General features: G+C 44.1%; 1 protein-coding gene across 2 annotated transcripts in view; it reads left to right on the forward strand.

The window, feature by feature from the left end:
* The window catches only part of LOC115125510 (sodium/calcium exchanger 3-like), a 189,970-nt gene that overhangs the window by 122,358 nt on the left and 47,498 nt on the right, over positions 1-20,114 (forward strand). For both annotated transcript variants that reach the window (XM_065025925.1, XM_065025926.1), the window contains exon 3: positions 13,575-13,681. In XM_065025925.1, the coding sequence (XP_064881997.1) occupies positions 13,575-13,681 (107 nt within the window). The remainder of the gene's footprint in view (positions 1-13,574; positions 13,682-20,114) is intronic.

The raw sequence follows: 20,114 nt of genomic DNA on the forward strand, positions 1-20,114 counted from the left end.
AGATGTTTTCTGTAGTATCATGTACGGATCCCAGATCACAGGGTTTTACAGTATAATGATACCAAGATGTTGTCTGTAGTATCTTGTTACGGATCCCAGATCACAGGGTTTTACAGTATAATGATACCAAGATGTTTTCTGTATCACGTTACGGATCACAGATCACAGGGTTTTACAGTATAATGATACCAAGATGTTTTCTGTAGTATCATGTTACGGATCACAGGGTTTTACAGTATAATGATACCAAGATGTTGTCTGTAGTATCTTGTTACGGATCCCAGATCACAGGGTTTTACAGTATAATGATACCAAGATGTTGTCTGTAGTATCATGTACGGATCCCAGATCACAGGGTTTTACAGTATAATGATACCAAGATGTTGTCTGTAGTATCTTGTTACGGATCCCAGATCGTAGGGTTTTACAGTATAATGATACCAAGATGTTTTCTGTAGTATCATGTTACGGATCACAGGGTTTTACAGTATAATGATACCAAGATGTTGTCTGTAGTATCTTGTTACGGATCCCAGATCACATGGTTTTACAGTATAATGATACCAAGATGTTGTCTGTAGTATCATGTACGGATCCCAGATCACAGGGTTTTACAGTATAATGATACCAAGATGTTTTCTGTAGTATCATGTTACGGATCACAGGGTTTTACAGTATAATGATACCAAGATGTTTTCTGTAGTATCATGTACGGATCACAGATCGTAGGGTTTTACAGTATAATGATACCAAGATGTTGTCTGTTTTACAGGAGGCATGTAGAGGTCTAAAATAAAATTGACACTTTCATCAGGATAAAAGAAATACATACATACAAAAGTTTTAAAAAAGCATGTCAAACATTCTTCCTCCCAACGAAGTTCCTACGTGAGAATCGCAGGAACACTCTGAGATACCCCCAAAACATGATCCTCTCCTACTGGGTTGGAATCTCCTTGCTCTGTCTGAATATGAGTGATATTTAGGTGACTTCAATGGGGCTTTATGAGTGATATTTAATGGGATTTCAATGGAGCTATGAGTGATATTTAGGTGACTTCAATGGGGCTTTATGAGTGATATTTAGGTGACTTCAATGGGGCTTTATGAGTGATATTTAGGTGACTTCAATGGGGCTTTATTAGTGATATTTAGGTGACTTCAATGGGGCTTTATGAGTGATATTTAGGTGACTTCAATGGGGCTTTATGAGTGATATTTAGGTGACTTCAATGGGGCTTTATGAGTGATATTTAGGTGACTTCAATGGGGCTTTATGAGTGATATTTAATGGGATTTCAATGGAGCCATGAGTGATACTTAGGTGATTTCAATGGGGCTTTATGAGTGACATATAGGTGACTTCAATGGGGTGGCAGGGTAGCCTAGTGGTTAGAGCATTGGATTAATAATCGGAAGGTTGCAAGTTCAAACCCCCGAGCTGACAAGGTACAAATCTGTCGTTCTGCCCCTGAACAGGCAGTTAACCTGCTGTTCCTAGGCCGTCATTAAAAATAAGAATTTGTTCTTAACTGACTTGCCTGGTTAAATAAAGGTAAAATAAATATGAGTGATATTTAGGTGATTTCAATGGGGCTTTATGAGTGAACTTGAGTTCAATCACAGGAGGTTGGTAGCACCTAAATTGGGGAAGACGTGGTCGTGGCAATAGTTCTAGCGGAATATGTTGAATGGTATCAAATACACGAAACACATGGTTTCCATGTGTTTGATACCATTCCATTCGCTTCGTTCCAGCCATTATTATGAGCCGTCCTCCCCTCAGCAGCCTCCACTGGGTTCAATTACTATTTGAAATCTTTCAAACAATTTCAAGGTTTTCTCTAGCCTGCATGTAGTGCCAGAAGAATGGGGTTTGCAGTTTTGGGACTATTCTATTGCCCATACACACACACAGATTAATCAAGCCGATATAAAGTATTTTAAAATGATTTTAAATAGTATTTGAACCCAGCTCTGATCTTCATCATGCCCTTTTGCATGTTCCTTCTACTTGGCTGAGTAGTTTAGATGTCCTACTGGAATACACCAGACCAGACAGCCTTTTAGTGGTGTACTCTGTGACTCTCTCTCTCTCTCTTCTAAAGAACCATGAAGGACAACTGCCCAGGCTGGTGGGAGCTGAAGCTGCATTGATGAGAAAGTTGTTCTACTGTAGACCAAGGGAATCTAGATTCAAACTGGGACTGAGAAATACGTGATAAACACTGAAGCCAGTAGTAGCTGTACAAAGAGAGAATCAGTTGTTCTACTGTAGATCAAGGGAATCTAGATTCAAACTGGGACTGAGAAATACGTGATAAACACTGAAGCCAGTAGTAGCTGTACAAAGAGAGAATCAGTTGTTCTACTGTAGATCAAGGGAATCTAGATTCAAACTGGGACTGAGAAATACGTGATAAACACTGAAGCCAGTAGTAGCTGTACAAAGAGAGAATCAGTTGTTCTACTGTAGACCAAGGGAATCTAGATTCAAACTGGGACTGAGAAATACGTGATCAACACTGAAGCCAGTAGTAGCTGTACAAAGAGAGAATCAGTAGAATCAGTTCATCTCTATTAGAGCTGGGCGAAATGTCGAAAATATCATATCACAATAAACTTTATTTTATTTTAATGTTGATGCTATTTGATGTTTTTTTTTTAATAATAAAAGTTCTACATTTGCTTTACGAGTGATATTTAGGTGATTTCAATTAGACTTTGTCCTTTTGTTTTATACTGCTCAATCAAACTTCAACCCCAAAATTATTTTCACAAATTTAAAAAATGTCTGCATTTCTTCGTTTGAGATCATTTCCACACTGCCACGTAGGGCTGCACCATGTGGTCCAAAAAAAGCAAGGCCTTACTTTTAACCAAATATTGCAAATGCAATTTGACTTGCTATTTATATCAAAACACTTGGGTGAACTGTTAGAATCATGGACATATAATGACTAGGTATAATATAATAGTGGGTAGTAAGGAGGAGTTATTGTGACATGTTAGGAACCAAAGTGTTGGTCAGTGTTTCCTAAGGAACCCTATAATCTTGTGCTACATTAAATGTGTTCTCTTCTCTAAGCTAGCTAACATATTCATGCTTTAGAAGATACTGTTGCACCAATAACATGCTGATTTAGGCCTACACCATCACTGGTATCAGGCTTTATTAGCTAGCTATGTTTGCTCTGATTCTTAGTGCATGTATTAGCTAGCTTGCCAGCTAACTAGTGATTAGCATTAGCAGCTAAAACTATTTATTTTTAGCTTGCTAAGAATAGACAAACTAGCTGTTTTCAGACAGTAAGATACACAAAGTAATAGTGCAATTATACTGTAGAACGCTTGTGGATTTATATTTTGAAGTAGAAATCAGCATCGTTGTCTCCAACATCTTGTAGCTAATTGAGCTTCTAAGTGGCGCAGAAGTCTGAGGCACTGCATCTCAATGCTAAGGGTGTCACTGCAGACCCTGGTTCGATTCCAAGCTGGAGAGAGGTATGGCTCAAGTAGTAGAATAAACTATAGAGAATGTTTGTGAGAGTCTCATCTTTCCATAGATATTTGTTTGTAGGGAAAAGCGTTTTGGAACTCTACAGACATTTTTGTGAGAAGACCAATTTCCAGTATGTCTCCTGGTCTGACAAACAGAGCTCTAGCTCTGCCGCTTTACGCTGCAGATGCAAAGAGAATGTATTTTTTAAAATCCACATAGCATGTAGAACAAACCTGTCTCTGATAAGGAATCACATGACAAACCTGTCTCTGATAAGGAATCACATGACAAACCTGTCTCTGATAAGGAATCACAGAACAAACCTGTCTCTGATAAGGAATCATAGAACAAACCTGTCTCTGATAAGGAATCACTATCACAGAATAAACCTGTCTCTGATAAGGAATCACATGACAAACCTCTCTCTGATAAGGAATCATAGAACAAACCTGTCTCTGATAAGGAATCACATGACAAACCTCTCTCTGATAAGGAATCACAGGACAAACCTGTCTCTGATAAGGAATCACAGGACAAACCTCTCTCTGATAAGGAATCACAGGACAAACCTGTCTCTGATAAGGAATCACATGACAACCCTGTCTCTGATAAGGAATCACAGGACAAACCTCTCTCTGATAAGGAATCACAGGACAAACCTGTCTCTGATAAGGAATCACATGACAACCCTGTCTCTGATAAGGAATCACAGGACAAACCTCTCTCTGATAAGGAATCACAGGACAAACCTGTCTCTGATAAGGAATCACAGGACAACCCTGTCTCTGATAAGGAATCACAGGACATGTCTCATGCAAATGGAGTTCATACTGTAGGGTAACTCGTTTTCCAATGGCCTATGGCAAAGCCGGAGGAAAAAGGAAGACAGCTGTTGTCACCCTGCTTAAAAAGCTTTTCCCTGTAGGTTAACTCCCGTCGAGGAGAAACAGGAATAGCATTTTTATTTATCTGTTATTTTGCCAGGTAGGTTGACTGAGAACACGTTCTCATTTGCAGCAACGACCTGGGGAATAGTTAAAGGGGATTGTTAGGTGACCCCAATCACTGCCCTGGGGAATTTTGATATTTTTTTTAGACCAGAGGAAAGAGTGCCTCATACTGGCCCTCCAACACCAATTCCAGCAGCATCTGGTCTCCCATCCAGGGACTGACCAGGACCAACCCTGCTTAGCTTCAGAAGCAAGCCAGCAGTGGTATGCAGGATGGTATGCTTTTAGTCAAATGCAACCTCTGCAAAGGCAGCATTGATCTCTTCGTTCAGAAACACAACATCAAATCTGAAATAACATTTGGAGGCCGAGCACAAAGCTGGCAGACAAAGTTCCAGAAATGCGTGAAAGATTGATACTTTTTAAAATGATTTAACCTTTATTTAACTAGGCAAGTCAGTTAAGAACAAATTCTCATTTACAATGGCAGCCTACCCCGGACGCCAATTGTGCGCCGCCCATAGAGCTGATGTAAATACTATGCATGCCATTCTCTCTTGGCTAAGAGTTGAGGAGAGACTGACTGCTTCACTCCCTCTATTTATAAGAAATATTCATGTGTTGAATCAGAAAACCAGTCAGTATCTGGTGTGACCACCATTTGCCACATGCAGCACAACACATCTCCTTCGCATAGAGTTGATCAGGCTGTTGATTGTGGCCTGTGGAATGTCGTCCCACTCCTCTTCAATGGCTGTGGGAAGTTGCTGGATATTGGCGGGAACTGGAACACGCTGTTATACATGTCGCTCCAGAGCATCCCAAACATGCTCAGTGGGTGACATGTCTGGTGAGTATACAGGCCATGGAAGAACTGGGACATTTTCAGCTTCCAGGAATTGTGTACAGATCCTTGTGACATTGGGGCCTTGCATTATCATGCTGAAACATGAAGTGATGGTGGTGGATGAATGGCACGACAATGGGCCTCAGGATCCCGTCACGGTATCTCTGTGCATTCAAATTGCCATCAATAAAATGCAATAGTGTTTGTCTGTAGCTTATGCCTGCCCATGCCATAACCCCACCTCCACCACGGGGCACTCTGTTCACAACGTTGACATCAGCAAACCGCTCGCCAACACGACGCCATGATTCATTCAGCGTGCCAGTGGCCATCAGAGCTGAGCATTTACCCACTGAAGTCGGTTATGACGCCAAACTGCAATCAGGTCAAGATCCTGGTGAAGACGATGAGCTTTCCTGAGATGGTTTCTGACAGTTTGTGCAGCAGTATTTCACTTGTGCAACCACAGTTGCACCACAGTTTCATCAGCTTTCCGTGTGGCTGGTCTCTGACGATCCCGCAGGTGAAGAAGCCGGATATGGGGGTCCTGTGTAATGATCATGCTGTTTAATCAGCTTCTTGAAATGCCACATCTGTCAGGGTGGATGGATTCTCTTGGCAAAGGAGAAATTCTCACTAAACAGGGATGTGAACAAATTTGGCGCAAACAGATTATTACATTTTTTTTTGCGTCTGTAGCATTTCTGGGATCTTTAATTTCGGCTCATGAAACACTTGTTACGTTTATATTTTTGTTCAGTATATTATATATTATAATATAATATTATAATATAATATATAATAATTATATTATATATTATATAATTATAATTATATTATATTATAATTATATAATATAATATAATTATAATATAATATTATATTATAATATTATAATATTATAATATTATAAATTATAATTATAATATAATATAATATAATATAATATAATATAATAATATATAATATTATAATATTATAATATATATATATATATAATATATATAGTATATTATAATATTCAAATATTTTTAGATTATATTTATATTTATTTTATTCATGAAATGTTTTTTTTGTGTGTGTTATGAAATAGTCATGTTGAAATCAAATCAAATCAAATCAAACTGTATTTGTCGCCCGAATACAACAGGTGTAGTAGACCTTACAGTGATATACTTACTTACAAGCCCTTAACCAACAATGCAATTTTAAGAAAATACCCCCCAGAAAAGTAAGAGATAAGAATAACAAATTATTAAAGAACATCAGTAAATAACAATAGAGAGGCTATATACAGGGTGTTACGGTAGAGAGTCAATGTGGAGGCTATATACAGGGTATTACGGTAGAGAGTCAATGTGGAGGCTATATACAGGGTATTACGGTAGAGAGTCAATGTGGAGGCTATATACAGGGTATTACGGTAGAGAGTCAATGTGGAGGCTATATACAGGGTATTACGGTAGAGAGTCAATGTGGAGGCTATATACAGGGTGTTACGGTAGAGAGTCAATGTGGAGGCTATATACAGGGTATTACGGTAGAGAGTCAATGTGGAGGCTATATACAGGGTATTACGGTAGAGAGTCAATGTGGAGGCTATTTACAGGGTATTACGGTACAGAGTCAATGTGGAGGCTATATACAGGGTATTACGGTAGAGAGTCAATGTGGAGGCTATATACAGGGTATTACGGTACAGAGTCAATGTGGAGGCTATATACAGGGTATTACGGTAGAGAGTCAATGTGGAGGCTATATACAGGGTATTACGGTAGAGAGTCAATGTGGAGGCTATATACAGGGTATTACGGTAGAGAGTCAATGTGGAGGCTATATACAGGGTATTACGGTAGAGAGTCAATGTGGAGGCTATATACAGGGTATTACGGTAGAGAGTCAATGTGGAGGCTATATACAGGGTATTACGGTAGAGAGTCAATGTGGAGGCTATATACAGGGTATTACGGTAGAGAGTCAATGTGGAGGCTATATACAGGGTATTACGGTACAGAGTCAATGTGGAGGCTATATACAGGGTATTACAGTACTGAGTCAATGTGGAGACTATATACAGGGTATTACGGTAGAGAGTCAATGTGGAGGCTATATACAGGGTATTACAGTACTGAGTCAATGTGGAGACTATATACAGGGTATTAAGTACAGAGTCAATGTGGAGACTATATACAGGGTATTACGGTACAGAGTCAATGTGGAGACTATATACAGGGTATTACAGTAGAGAGTCAATGTGGAGGCTATATACAGGGTATTACGGTACAGAGTCAATGTGGAGGCTATATACAGGGTATTATGATACAGAGTCAATGTGGAGGCTATATACAGGGTATTACAGTACTGAGTCAATGTGGAGGCTAATTACAGGGTATTACAGTACTGAGTCAATGTGGAGACTATATACAGGGTATTACGGTACAGAGTCAATGTGGAGGCTATATACAGGGGGTACCGGTACAGAGTCATTGTGGAGACTATATACAGGGTATTACGGTACAGAGTCAATGTGGAGGCTATATACAGGGGATACCGGTACAGAGTCAATGTGGAGGCTATATACAGGGGGTACCGGTACAGAGTCAATGCGGAGGCTTTATACAGGGTGTTACGGTACAGAGTCAATGTGGAGGCTATATACAGGGGGTACCGGTACAGAGTCAATGCGGAGGCTTTATACAGGGTGTTACGGTACAGAGTCAATGTGGAGGCTATATACAGGGGGTACCGGTACAGAGTCAATGTGGAGGTTATATACAGGGGGTACCGTTACAGAGTCAATGTGGAGGCTATATACAGGGGGTACCAGTACAGAGTCAATGTGGAGGTTATATACAGGGGGTACCGTTACAGAGTCAATGTGGAGGCTATATACAGGGGGTACCGTTACAGAGTCAATGTGGAGGCTATATACAGGGTGTTACGGTACAGAGTCAATGTGGAGGCTATATACAGGGGGTACCGGTACAGAGTCAATGTGTCGAGGTAATTGAGGTAATATGTACATGTAGGTAGAGTTATTAAAGTGACTATGCATAGATGATAACAGGGTAGCAGCAGAGTAAGAGAGGGGTCTGGGTAGCCAGCTGGGGGTCGTTACGATCAGTGGGTAGTAAACCGCTGGGGGTCGTTACGATCAGTGGGTAGTAAACCGCTGGGGGTCGTTGTGATCAGTGGGTAGTAAAACCGCTGGGGGTCGTATTATGATCAGTGGGTAGTAAACCGCTGGGGGTCGTTGTGATCAGTGGGTAGTAAACAGAGCTGGGAGGCGTTACAGGGATCAGTGGATAGTAAACCGCTGGGGGTCGCACAGATCAGTGGGTAGTAAACAGGGGGTCGTTACAGAGTCAGTGGGTAGTAAACCGCTGGGGGTGAGACTATATACAGGGATCAGTGGGTAGTAAACTGCTGGGGGTCAGTTACAGATCAGTGGGTAGCCAGCTGGGGGTTGTTGTGATCAGTGGGTAGTAAACCGCTGGGGGTCGTTACGATCAGTGGGTAATAAACCACAGGGTCGTTACGATCAGTGGGTAGTAAACCACTGGGGGTCGTTACAATCAGTGGGTAGTAAACCGCTGGGGGTCGACTATTGATCAGTGGGTAGCCAGCTGGGGTTGTTACGATCAGTGGGTAGTAAAGAGCTGGGGGTCGTTACGATCAGTGGGTAGTAAAGCTGGGGGCTATATACAGGGGGTATTACAGTTGATCAGTGGGTAGTAAACCGCTGGGGGTTGTTACAGGGTATGGGTACGATCAGTGGGTAGTAAACCGCTGGGGTTGTTGTGATCAGTGGGTAGTAAACCACTGGGGGTCGTTTGATCAGTGGGTAGTAAACCGCTGGGGGTCGTTACAGATCAGTGGGTAGTAAACCGCTGGGGGTCGTTGTGATCAGTGGGTAGTAAACCGCTGGGGGTCGTTGTGATCAGTGGGTAGTAAACCGCTGGGGTCGTGGACGATCAGTGGGTAGTAAACCGCTGGGGGTCGTTACGATCAGTGGGTAGTAAACCGCTGGGGGAGGCTACGATCAGTGGGTAGTAAACCGCTGGGGGTCAGGGTATTTACGATCAGTGGGTAGTAAACCGCTGGGGGGTCTATTACGATCAGTGGTCGTAAACCGCTGGGGGTCGTTACGATCAGTGGGTCGTAAACCGCTGGGGGTCGTTACGATCAGTGGGTAGTAAACCGCTGGGGTATACAGGGTTACGATCAGTGGGTAGTAAACCGCTGGGGGTCGTTACGATCAGTGGGTAGTAAACCGCTGGGGGTTCGTTACGATCAGTGGGTAGTAAACCGCTGGGGTCGTTACGATCAGTGGGTAGTAAACCGCTGGGGGGGTGTTTGATCAGTGGGTAGTAAACCGCTGGGGGTCGTTACGATCAGTGGGTAGTAAACAGCTGGGGGTCATTACGATCAGTGGGTAGTAAACCGCTGGGGGTCGTTACGATCAGTGGGTAGTAAACCGCTGGGGGTCGTTACGATCAGTGGGTAGTAAACCGCTGGGGGTCGTTACGATCAGTGGGTAGTAAACCGCTGGGGGTCGTTACGATCAGTGGGTAATAAACCGCTGGGGGTCGTTACGATCAGTGGGTAGTAAACCGCTGGGGGTCGTTGTGATCAGTGGGTCGTAAACCGCGGGGGGTCGTTACGATCAGTGGGTAGTAAACCGCTGGGGGTCGTTACGATCAGTGGGTCGTAAACCGCTGGGGGGTCGTTACGATCAGTGGGTAGTAAACCGCTGGGGGTCGTTACGATCAGTGGGTAGTAAACCGCTGGGGGTCGTTACGATCAGTGGGTAGTAAACCGCTGGGGGTCGTTGTGATCAGTGGGTAGTAAACCGCTGGGGGTCGTTACGATCAGTGGGTAGTAAACAGCTGGGGGTTGTTACGATCAGTGGGTAGTAAACCGCTGGGGGTCGTTACGATCAGTGGGTAGTAAACCGCTGGGGGTCGTTACGATCAGTGGGTAGTAAACCGCTGGGGGTCGTTACGATCAGTGGGTAGTAAACCGCTGGGGGTCGTTGTGATCAGTGGGTAGTAAACGATCAGTGGGCTGGGGGTCGTTACGATCAGTGGGTAGTAAACCGCTGGGGTCGTTACGATCAGTGGGTAGTAAACCGCTGGGGGTCGTTACGATCAGTGGGTAGTAAACCGCTGGGGTCGTTACGATCAGTGGTCGTAAACCGCTGGGGGTCGTTACGATCAGTGGGTAGTAAACCGCTGGGGTCGTTACGATCAGTGGGTAGTAAACCGCTGGGGGTCGTTACGATCAGTGGGTAGTAAACCGCTGGGGGTCGTTACGATCAGTGGGTAGTAAACCGCTGGGGGTTGTGATCAGTGGGTAGTAAACCGCTGGGGGTCATTACGATCAGTGGGTAGTAAACAGCTGGGGGTCATTACGATCAGTGGGTAGTAAACCGCTGGGGGTCGTTACGATCAGTGGGTAGTAAACCGCTGGGGTCGTTACGATCAGTGGGTAGTAAACCGCTGGGGGTCGTTACGATCAGTGGGTAGTAAACCGCTGGGGGTCGTTACGATCAGTGGGTAATAAACCGCTGGGGGTCGTTACGATCAGTGGGTAGTAAACCGCTGGGGGTCGTTGTGATCAGTGGGTCGTAAACCGCGGGGGGTCGTTACGATCAGTGGGTAGTAAACCGCTGGGGGTCGTTACGATCAGTGGGTCGTAAACCGCTGGGGGTCGTTACGATCAGTGGGTAGTAAACCGCTGGGGGTCGTTACGATCAGTGGGTCGTAAACCGCTGGGGGTCGTTGTGATCAGTGGGTAGTAAACCGCTGGGGGTCGTTGTGATCAGTGGGTAGTAAACCGCTGGGGGTCGTTACGATCAGTGGGTAGTAAACAGCTGGGGGTCATTACGATCAGTGGGTAGTAAACCGCTGGGGGTCGTTACGATCAGTGGGTCGTAAACCGCTGGGGGTCGTTACGATCAGTGGGTAGTAAACCGCTGGGGGTCGTTACGATCAGTGGGTAGTAAACCGCTGGGGGTCGTTGTGATCAGTGGGTAGTAAACCGCTGGGGGTCGTTACGATCAGTGGGTAGTAAACCGCTGGGGGTCGTTACGATCAGTGGGTAGTAAACCGCTGGGGGTCGTTAGCTGTTTAGTCATCAACTCTGAATAGTTAAGGTTAGTCATCAACTCTGAATAGTTAAGGTTAGTCATTAACTCTGAATAGTTAAGGTTAGTCATTAACTCTGAATAGTTAAGGTTAGTCATCAACTCTGAATAGTTAAGGTTAGTCATCAACTCTGAATAGTTAAGGTTAGTCATTAAGTCTGAATGGTTAAGTTTAGTCATTAATTCTGAATAGTTAAGGTTAGTCATCAACTCTGAATAGTTAAGGTTAGTCATTAAGTCTAAATGGTTAAGTTTAGTCATTAATTCTGAATAGTTAAGGTTAGTCATTAACTCTGAATAGTTAAGGTTAGTCATTAACTCTGAATAGTTAAGGTTAGTCATCAACTCTGAATAGTTAAGGTTAGTCATCAACTCTGAATGGTTAAGGTTAGGGTTAAGGTTAGTCATTAACTCTGAATGGTTAAGGTTAGTCATTAACTCTGAATAGTTAAGTTTAGTCATCAACTCTGAATAGTAAAGGTTAGTCATCAACTCTGAATAGTTAAGGTTAGTCATTAACTCTGAATGGTTAAGGTTAGGGTTAAGGTTAGTCATTAACTCTGAATGGTTAAGGTTAGTCATTAAGTCTGAATGGTTAAGTTTAGTCATTAACTCTGAATGGTTAAGGTTAGTCATTAAGTCTGAATGGTTAAGTTTAGTCATTAACTCTGAATGGTTAAGGTTAGTCATGAACTCTGAATGGTTAAGGTTAGTCATCAACTTTGAATAGTAAAGGTTAGTCATCAACTCTGAATAGTAAAGGTTAGTCATTAACTCTGAATGGTTAAGGTTAGTCATTAATTCTGAATAGTTAAGGTTAGTCATTCATTCTGAATAGTTAAGGTTAGTCATTAACTCTGAATAGTAAAGGTAAGGGTTAAGATTTGGGATAAGCTAATAACAAAAACGTAAAATAACATCGCTGGATTCGAACTTCCAACCAGAAGCAGAACTTCCACCATTCTCATCCACAACGCCCAAAGCAAAACTGAAACCTACTTAAACATTTTTTAAATAATAATAATTCAGCAGATGCTCTTATTCAGAGCGTTTTACAGTAGTAAAACGTGTGTGTGTGTGTGTGTGTGTGTGTGTGTGTGTGTGAGAGAGAATCTCATTCCTGAGGACATTGAGACTTCATTACAGGGTAGTTCTGTTCGTATTGGAGCAGTAGGCTGCTATTTACTGATCTCTCTGTGTGTGTGTGTGTGTGTGTGTGTGTGTGTGTGTGTGTGTGTGTGTGTGTGTGTGTGTGTGTGTGTGTGTGTGTGTGTCTCTAGGTATACTTAAAGCTACAGTCTGGCATTTGTAAAACAACAAATGCCACCCCGCCACTTATTTTTGTATACAGCTGAGGGTTAAGGAAATGCATCTCCTCCTTTGTGTCCAATGGTTGCCTAGCACCACAATGACACCATGTGTCAGACTACAGTGTGATAGATGTGGTTGTCATGGGAGCCAAGATGGATAGCCAATGACAGAGCTGTCCTAGAGGGGCCTGGCGACCGTCGTCATGGACAGCAGCTGCGCTTTGACCTCTAACCTTTTCACCAAGCTGGTTATATTCCTCATGTCATTTCCTGTTCCTGTCTCACCCTGTCACTAATTAACCCTCTCTTCTTTCTCCCCTTCTCTTTTCTCTCTGCCTCTCCCCTTATTTTTCTCTCTATCCTTTTCTCCCTTTCTGTTGACTTCTCTCTTCTCCTCTCCTCTCTCCTCTCTTCTCTTTTCTTCTCCTCTCCTCTCTTGTCTCTTTTCTCCTATCCTCTACTCTCTTCTTCTCTTCTCCTCTCTTTTTGTCTCTCCTCTTCTCCTCTACTCTCTTCTCCTCTCCTCTTCTCTCCTCTCTTCTCCTCTACTCTCTTCTCTTCTCCTCTACTCTCTTCTCCTCTACTCTCTTCTCCTCTCCTCTCTCCTCTCTTCTCTTTTCTTCTCCTCTCCTCTCTTGTCTCTTTTCTCCTATCCTCTACTCTCTTCTCCTCTACTCTCTTCTCCTCTCCTCTTCTCTCCTCTCTTCTCCTCTACTCTCTTCTCTTCTCCTCTCTTCTCTTCTCTCCTACTTTCTCCTCTACTCCTCTCCTCTTCTCTTTTTCCTCTCTCTCTCTCTATCTCTCTCTATTCTCACAGCAAAACATTTCATGTGAAAGTGATAGACGATGAGGAGTATGAGAAAAACAAGAACTTCTTCCTGGAGCTGGCCGAGCCTCGCATGGTAGACATGAGCCTGCAGAAAGGTGTGGTACTGACTCCCCTCCTCCTTCTCTTCCTCCCCTCCTTCTCTTCCTCCCCTCCTCTCATCCCCTAGGACTCCCCTCAACTTTCTTCCTCCTTTCCCTGGATATAATAGCACTGTTTCTATACTTCTCTCTCTCTGTCTCTCTCTCTGTCTCTCTCTCACTGTCTCTCTTTCTTTCTCTCTCTCTCTCTCTCTCTTTCTTTCTCTCTCTCTCTCTCTCTCTCTCTTTCTCTCTCTGTCTCTCTCTCTCTCTGTCTCTCTTGCATCCTCCCTTTCACCTTGGTTGAATCTCAGCACACTCTCTCTTTTGCATCCCTGTCAGGCCTTCACCCTTGTCTACCGACTACCAACTACTGTCTACTGACTACTGTATATAGTCAACTGTCTACAGGACACTTGTACTTCTCAAAACAGACACTACACTAACACTTCTCTACCTGGACACTACACTAACACTTCTCTACCTAGACACTACACTAACACTTCTCTACCTAGACACTACACTAACACTTCTCTACCTAGACACTACACTAACACTTCTCTACCTAGACACTATACTAACACTTCTCTACATAGACACTACACTAACACTTCTCTACCTGGACACTACACTAACACTTCTCTACCTAGACACTACACTAAAACACTTCTCTACCTAGACACTACACTAACACTTCTCTACCTGGACACTACACTAAAACACTTCTCTACCTAGACACTACACTAACACTTCTCTACCTAGACACTACACTAACACTTCTCTACCTAGACACTATACTAACACTTCTCTACCTAGACACTACACTAACACTTCTCTACCTAGACACTACACTAACACTTCTCTACCTAGACACTATACTAACACTTCTCTACCTGGACACTACACTAACACTTCTCTAACTAGACACTACACTAACACTTCTCTACCTAGACACTATACTAACACTTCTCTACCTGGACACTACACTAACACTTCTCTACCTAGACACTACACTAACACTTCTCTACCTAGACACTACACTAAAACACTTCTCTACCTAGACACTACACTAAAACACTTCTCTACCTGGACACTACACTAACACTTCTCTACCTAGACACTATACTAACACTTCTCTACCTAGACACTACACTAAAACACTTCTCTACCTAGACACTACACTAAAACACTTCTCTACCTGGACACTACACTAACACTTCTCTACCTAGACACTATACTAACACTTCTCTACCTAGACACTACACTAACACTTCTCTACCTAGACACTACACTAAAACACTTCTCTACCTAGACACTATACTAACACTTCTCTACCTAGACACTACACTAAAACACTTCTCTACCTAGACACTACACTAACACTTCTCTACCTAGACACTACACTAAAACACTTCTCTACCTAGACACTACACTAAAACACTTCTCTACCTGGACACTACACTAACACTTCTCTACCTAGACACTATACTAACACTTCTCTACCTAGACACTACACTAACACTTCTCTACCTAGACACTATACTAACACTTCTCTACCTAGACACTACACTAAAACACTTCTCTACCTAGACACAATACTAACACTTCTCTACCTAGACACTACACTAACACTTCTCTACCTAGACACTATACTAACACTTCTAACATTGTAACAGTCTGTCTATAGACCACTGCTATGTTCCTCATGTTAACATTGTAACAGTCTGTCTCTAGACCACTGCTATGTTCCTCATGTTAACATGGTAACAGTCTGTCTATAGACCACTGCTATGCTAACATTGTAACAGTCTGTCTCTAGACCACTGCTATGCTAACATTGTAACAGTCTGTCTCGGGCCTCAGGCCATGTTCTTATCCATCCGTCTCTGGGCATTTAATTCTCACGTAAGAGAAGAGGAGGGAGAGGAAGTCCAAGCTAGTTCTCATCAAAAAGTTTGGTGTTGTTTAGTTCAGCTGGTTGTTGGTTAATGTCTGCTGAAAGATCCGACAGGCGTTTTCTGAAGATGTACTGCGTACTATTATCTAATGCCCTGTTACATCACCAAGCAGGAGACCAGGGGGCTGCATGGGAGGGAGAGAGGTGCTAGCAACCTGGAGGAGGGGAGTGGAGGGTGCCACATCTACACACACACACACACACACACACACACACACACACACAGATACATTATTGACAAACCTGAGTGTGTGCCAGATTTATGTGGTGTTTATTTGATGTAGGAGTATAGTATTCTGTAGGAGTATAGTATTCTGTAGGAGTGTAGTATTCTGTAGGAGTGTAGTATTCTGTAGGAGTGTAGTATTCTGTAGGAGTGTAGTATTCTGTAGGAGTGTAATATTCTGTAGGAGTGTAGCATTCTGTAGGAGTATAGTATTCTGTAGGAGTATAGTATTCTGTAGGAGTGTAGCATTCTGTAGGAATGTAGTATTCTGTAGGAGTGTAGCATTCTGTAGGAGTGTAGTATTCTGTAGGAGTGTAGTATTCTGTAGGAGTATAGTATTCTGTAGGAGTGTAGTATTCTGTAGGAGTATAGTATTATGTAGGAATGTAGTATTCTGTAGGAGTGTAGCATTCTGTAGGAGTATAGTATTTTGTAGTTGTGGATGTGATGAATATTCTATCAGGCTGATTCAGGGCCTGGATAAACACACACACAGACACACACACACACACACACACACACACACACACACACACACACAAACAACCACAGAAGATAATGTTTTCAGATGCCAGAATCTTGTTGTTTCAGTGCTTCCCAAAGAATATAGCCTAACTGCTGATTAACAATTTACCTCACAGACCGCTTGGTTTGGCGTCTCTCTCTCTCTGTGTGTGTGTGTGTGTGTGTGTGTGTGTGTGTGTGTGTGTGTGTGTGTGTGTGTGTGTGTGTGTGTGTGTGTGTGTGTGTGTGTGTGTGTCTGTGTGTGTGTGTGTGTGTGTGTGTATCTGGAGTGGTTTCCATCCTGCTCCAGCAGCACCCTTCCTTCCTTTCATTACAGTGATATGGTCAATACCGTCAGCACCTCTGGAGTGGTGGCTAGGGAGGGAGAGAGGGGCGGGGGGCAGAGGGGAGGAGGCAGAGTTGGGAGGAGGCAGAGTTGGGAGGGAGGGAGGGAGGGAGGAGGCAGAGTTGGTGGACAGAGTGGGAGGGAGGGAGGGAGGGAGGGAGGGAGGGAGGGAGGGAGGGAGGGAGGGAGGGAGGGAGGGAGGGAGGGAGGGAGGGAGGGAGGGAGGGAGGGAGGGTTGGAACTGACTGGAACCTTCAAGTGACACTGCAAAACTGGCCCAAGAACTAAGAACTAAGAACTAAGCATACTGATATGTCAGCCAGGTCACACCAGATCGACTTCAGTATTCAACGTTTGTCCAGATTCCCAGGTTGTCGCAGATGCCTTCAATACCGTCCACTAGGGGCAACGTGAGCGCCTATTACCATATCGTAGGCTTGTGGCTTTCGCTATGGCGTTGTAGACTAAAGACATTTCAGCTTTTCATTTCTAAATCATTTGTAAAAATGTGTAAAAACATATTTCCACTTTGATATTATGGGGTATTGTGTGTAAAAATCTTTAGGGAGGGAAGCCCGTGTTTGAGTCACATTGCACTGTATATTTAGGGAGGGAAGCCCGTGTTTGAGTCACATTGCACTGTACATTTAGGGAGGGAAGCCAGTGTATGAGTCACATTGCACTGCATCTTTAGGGAGGGAAGCCATTGTATGAGTCACATTGCACTCCATCTTTAGGGAGGGAAGCCAGTGTATGAGTCACATTGCACTGCATCTTTAGGGAGGGAAGCCAGTGTATGAGTCACATTGCACTGCATCTTTAGGGAGGGAAGCCAGTGTATGAGTCATATTGCACTGCATCTTTAGGGAGGGTAGCCATTGTATGAGTCACATTGCACTGCATCTTTAGGGAGGGAAGCCATTGTATGAGTCACATTGCACTGCATCTTTAGGGAGGGAAGCCAGTGTATGAGTCACATTGCACTGCATCTTTAGGGAGGGAAGCCATTGTATGAGTCACATTGCACTGCATCTTTAGGGAGGGAAGCCATTGTATGAGTCACTGCATCTTTAGGGAGGGAAGCCATTGTATGAGTCCATGTATCTTTAGGGAGGGAAGCCCGTGTATGAGTCACATTGCACTGTATCTTTAGGGAGGGAAGCCAGTATATGTACAATATATTAAGTATCAGAGGTGATTCCAGCTCACTGAGACTGATGAGTTGTTGCCTACCCTCACCACCTGGGGGTGGCCCGTCAGGAAGTCCAGGATCCAGTTGCAGAGGGAGGGGTTTAGTCCCAGGGTCCTTAGCTTAGTGATGAGCTTTGAGGGCACTATGGTGTTGAGCGCTGAACTGTAGTCATGCATTCTCACATAGGTGTTCCTTTTGTCCAGGTGAGAAAGGGCAGTGTGGAGTGCAATAGAGATTGCATCATCTGCGGATCTGTTGGTGCAAATTGGAGTGGGTCTAAGGGTTTCTGGGATGATGGTGTTGATGTGAGCCATGACCAGCCTTTCAAAGCACTTCATGGCTACAGACGTGAGTGCTACGGGTCGGTAGTGATTTAGTCAGGCCCTCTTCTCCATTGATGCACTCTATCTTTCTGTCATCACTCATGGCTCATAGCCCAGGCTCAGAGGTAATATAGCCCAGTCTCAGAGGTTCTATAGCTCATAGCCCAGGCTCAGAGGTAATATAGCCCAGTCTCAGAGGTTCTATAGCTCATAGCCCAGGCTCAGAGGTTCTATAGCTCATAGCCCAGGCTCAGAGGTTCTATAGCTCATAGCCCAGGCTCAGAGGTAATATAGCCCAGTCTCAGAGGTTCTATAGCTCATAGCCCAGGCTCAGAGGTTCTATAGCTCATAGCCCAGGCTCAGAGGTTCTATAGCTCATAGCCCAGGCTCAGAGGTAATATAGCTCATAGCCCAGGCTCAGAGGTTCTATAGCCCAGGCTCAGAGGTAATATAGCCCAGTCTCAGAGGTTCTATAGCTCATAGCCCAGGCTCAGAGGTTCTATAGCTCATAGCCCAGGCTCAGAGGTAATATAGCCCAGCCTCAGAGGTTCTATAGCTCATAGCCCAGGCTCAGAGGTTCTATAGCTCATAGCCCAGGCTCAGAGGTAATATAGCCCAGTCTCAGAGGTTCTATAGCTCATAGCCCAGGCTCAGAGGTTCTATAGCTCATAGCCCAGGCTCAGAGGTTCTATAGCTCATAGCCCAGGCTCAGAGGTAATATAGCTCATAGCCCAGGCTCAGAGGTTCTATAGCCCAGGCTCAGAGGTTCTATAGCGCAGGCTCAGAGGTAATTTAGCTCATAGCCCAGGCTCAGAGGTAATATAGCCCAGGCTCAGAGGTAATATAGCTCATAGACCAGGCTGAGAGATAATATAGCTCATAGCCCAGGCTCAGAGGTTCTATAGCTCATAGCCCAGGCTCAGAGGTTCTATAGCCCAGGCTCGGAGGTAATATAGCTCATAGCCCAGACTCAGAGGTAATATAGCTCATAGCCCAGGCTCAGAGGTAATATAGCTCATAGCCCAGGCTCAGAGGTAATATAGCCCAGGCTCAGATGTAATATAGCTCATAGCCCAGGCTCAGAGGTAATATAGCTCATAGCCCAGGCTCAGAGGTTATGTAGCTCATAGCCCAGGCTCAGAGGTAATATAGCTCATAGCCCAGGCTCAGAGGTAATATAGCTCATAGCCCAGGCTCAGAGGTTATGTAGCTCATAGCCCAGGCTCAGAGGTTCTATAGCTCATAGCCCAGGCTCAGAGGTAATATAGCTCATAGCCCAGGCTCAGAGGTAATGTAGCTCATAGCCCAGGCTCAGAGGTTCTATAGCTCATAGCCCAGGCTCAGAGGTTCTATAGCTCATAGCCCAGGCTCAGAGGTAATATAGCTCATAGCCCAGGCTCAGAGGTTCTATAGCCCAGGCTCAGAGGTTCTATAGCGCAGGCTCAGAGGTAATTTAGCTCATAGCCCAGGCTCAGAGGTAATATAGCCCAGGCTCAGAGGTAATATAGCTCATAGACCAGGCTGAGAGATAATATAGCTCATAGCCCAGGCTCAGAGGTAATATAGCCCAGGCTCAGAGGTTCTATAGCTCATAGCCCAGGCTCAGAGGTTCTATAGCCCAGGCTCGGAGGTAATATAGCTCATAGCCCAGACTCAGAGGTAATATAGCTCATAGCCCAGGCTCAGAGGTAATATAGCTCATAGCCCAGGCTCAGACGTAATATAGCCCAGGCTCAGATGTAATATAGCTCATAGCCCAGGCTCAGAGGTAATATAGCTCATAGCCCAGGCTCAGAGGTAATATAGCTCATAGCCCAGGCTCAGAGGTAATGTAGCTCACAGCCCAGACTCAGAAGTAATATAGCTCATAGCCCAGGCTCAGAGGTAATGTAGCTCATAGCCT

This window comes from Oncorhynchus nerka, linkage group LG12 (genome assembly GCF_034236695.1).
Source record: "Oncorhynchus nerka isolate Pitt River linkage group LG12, Oner_Uvic_2.0, whole genome shotgun sequence".
In the NCBI taxonomy this organism is placed as follows: Eukaryota; Metazoa; Chordata; class Actinopteri; order Salmoniformes; family Salmonidae; genus Oncorhynchus; species Oncorhynchus nerka.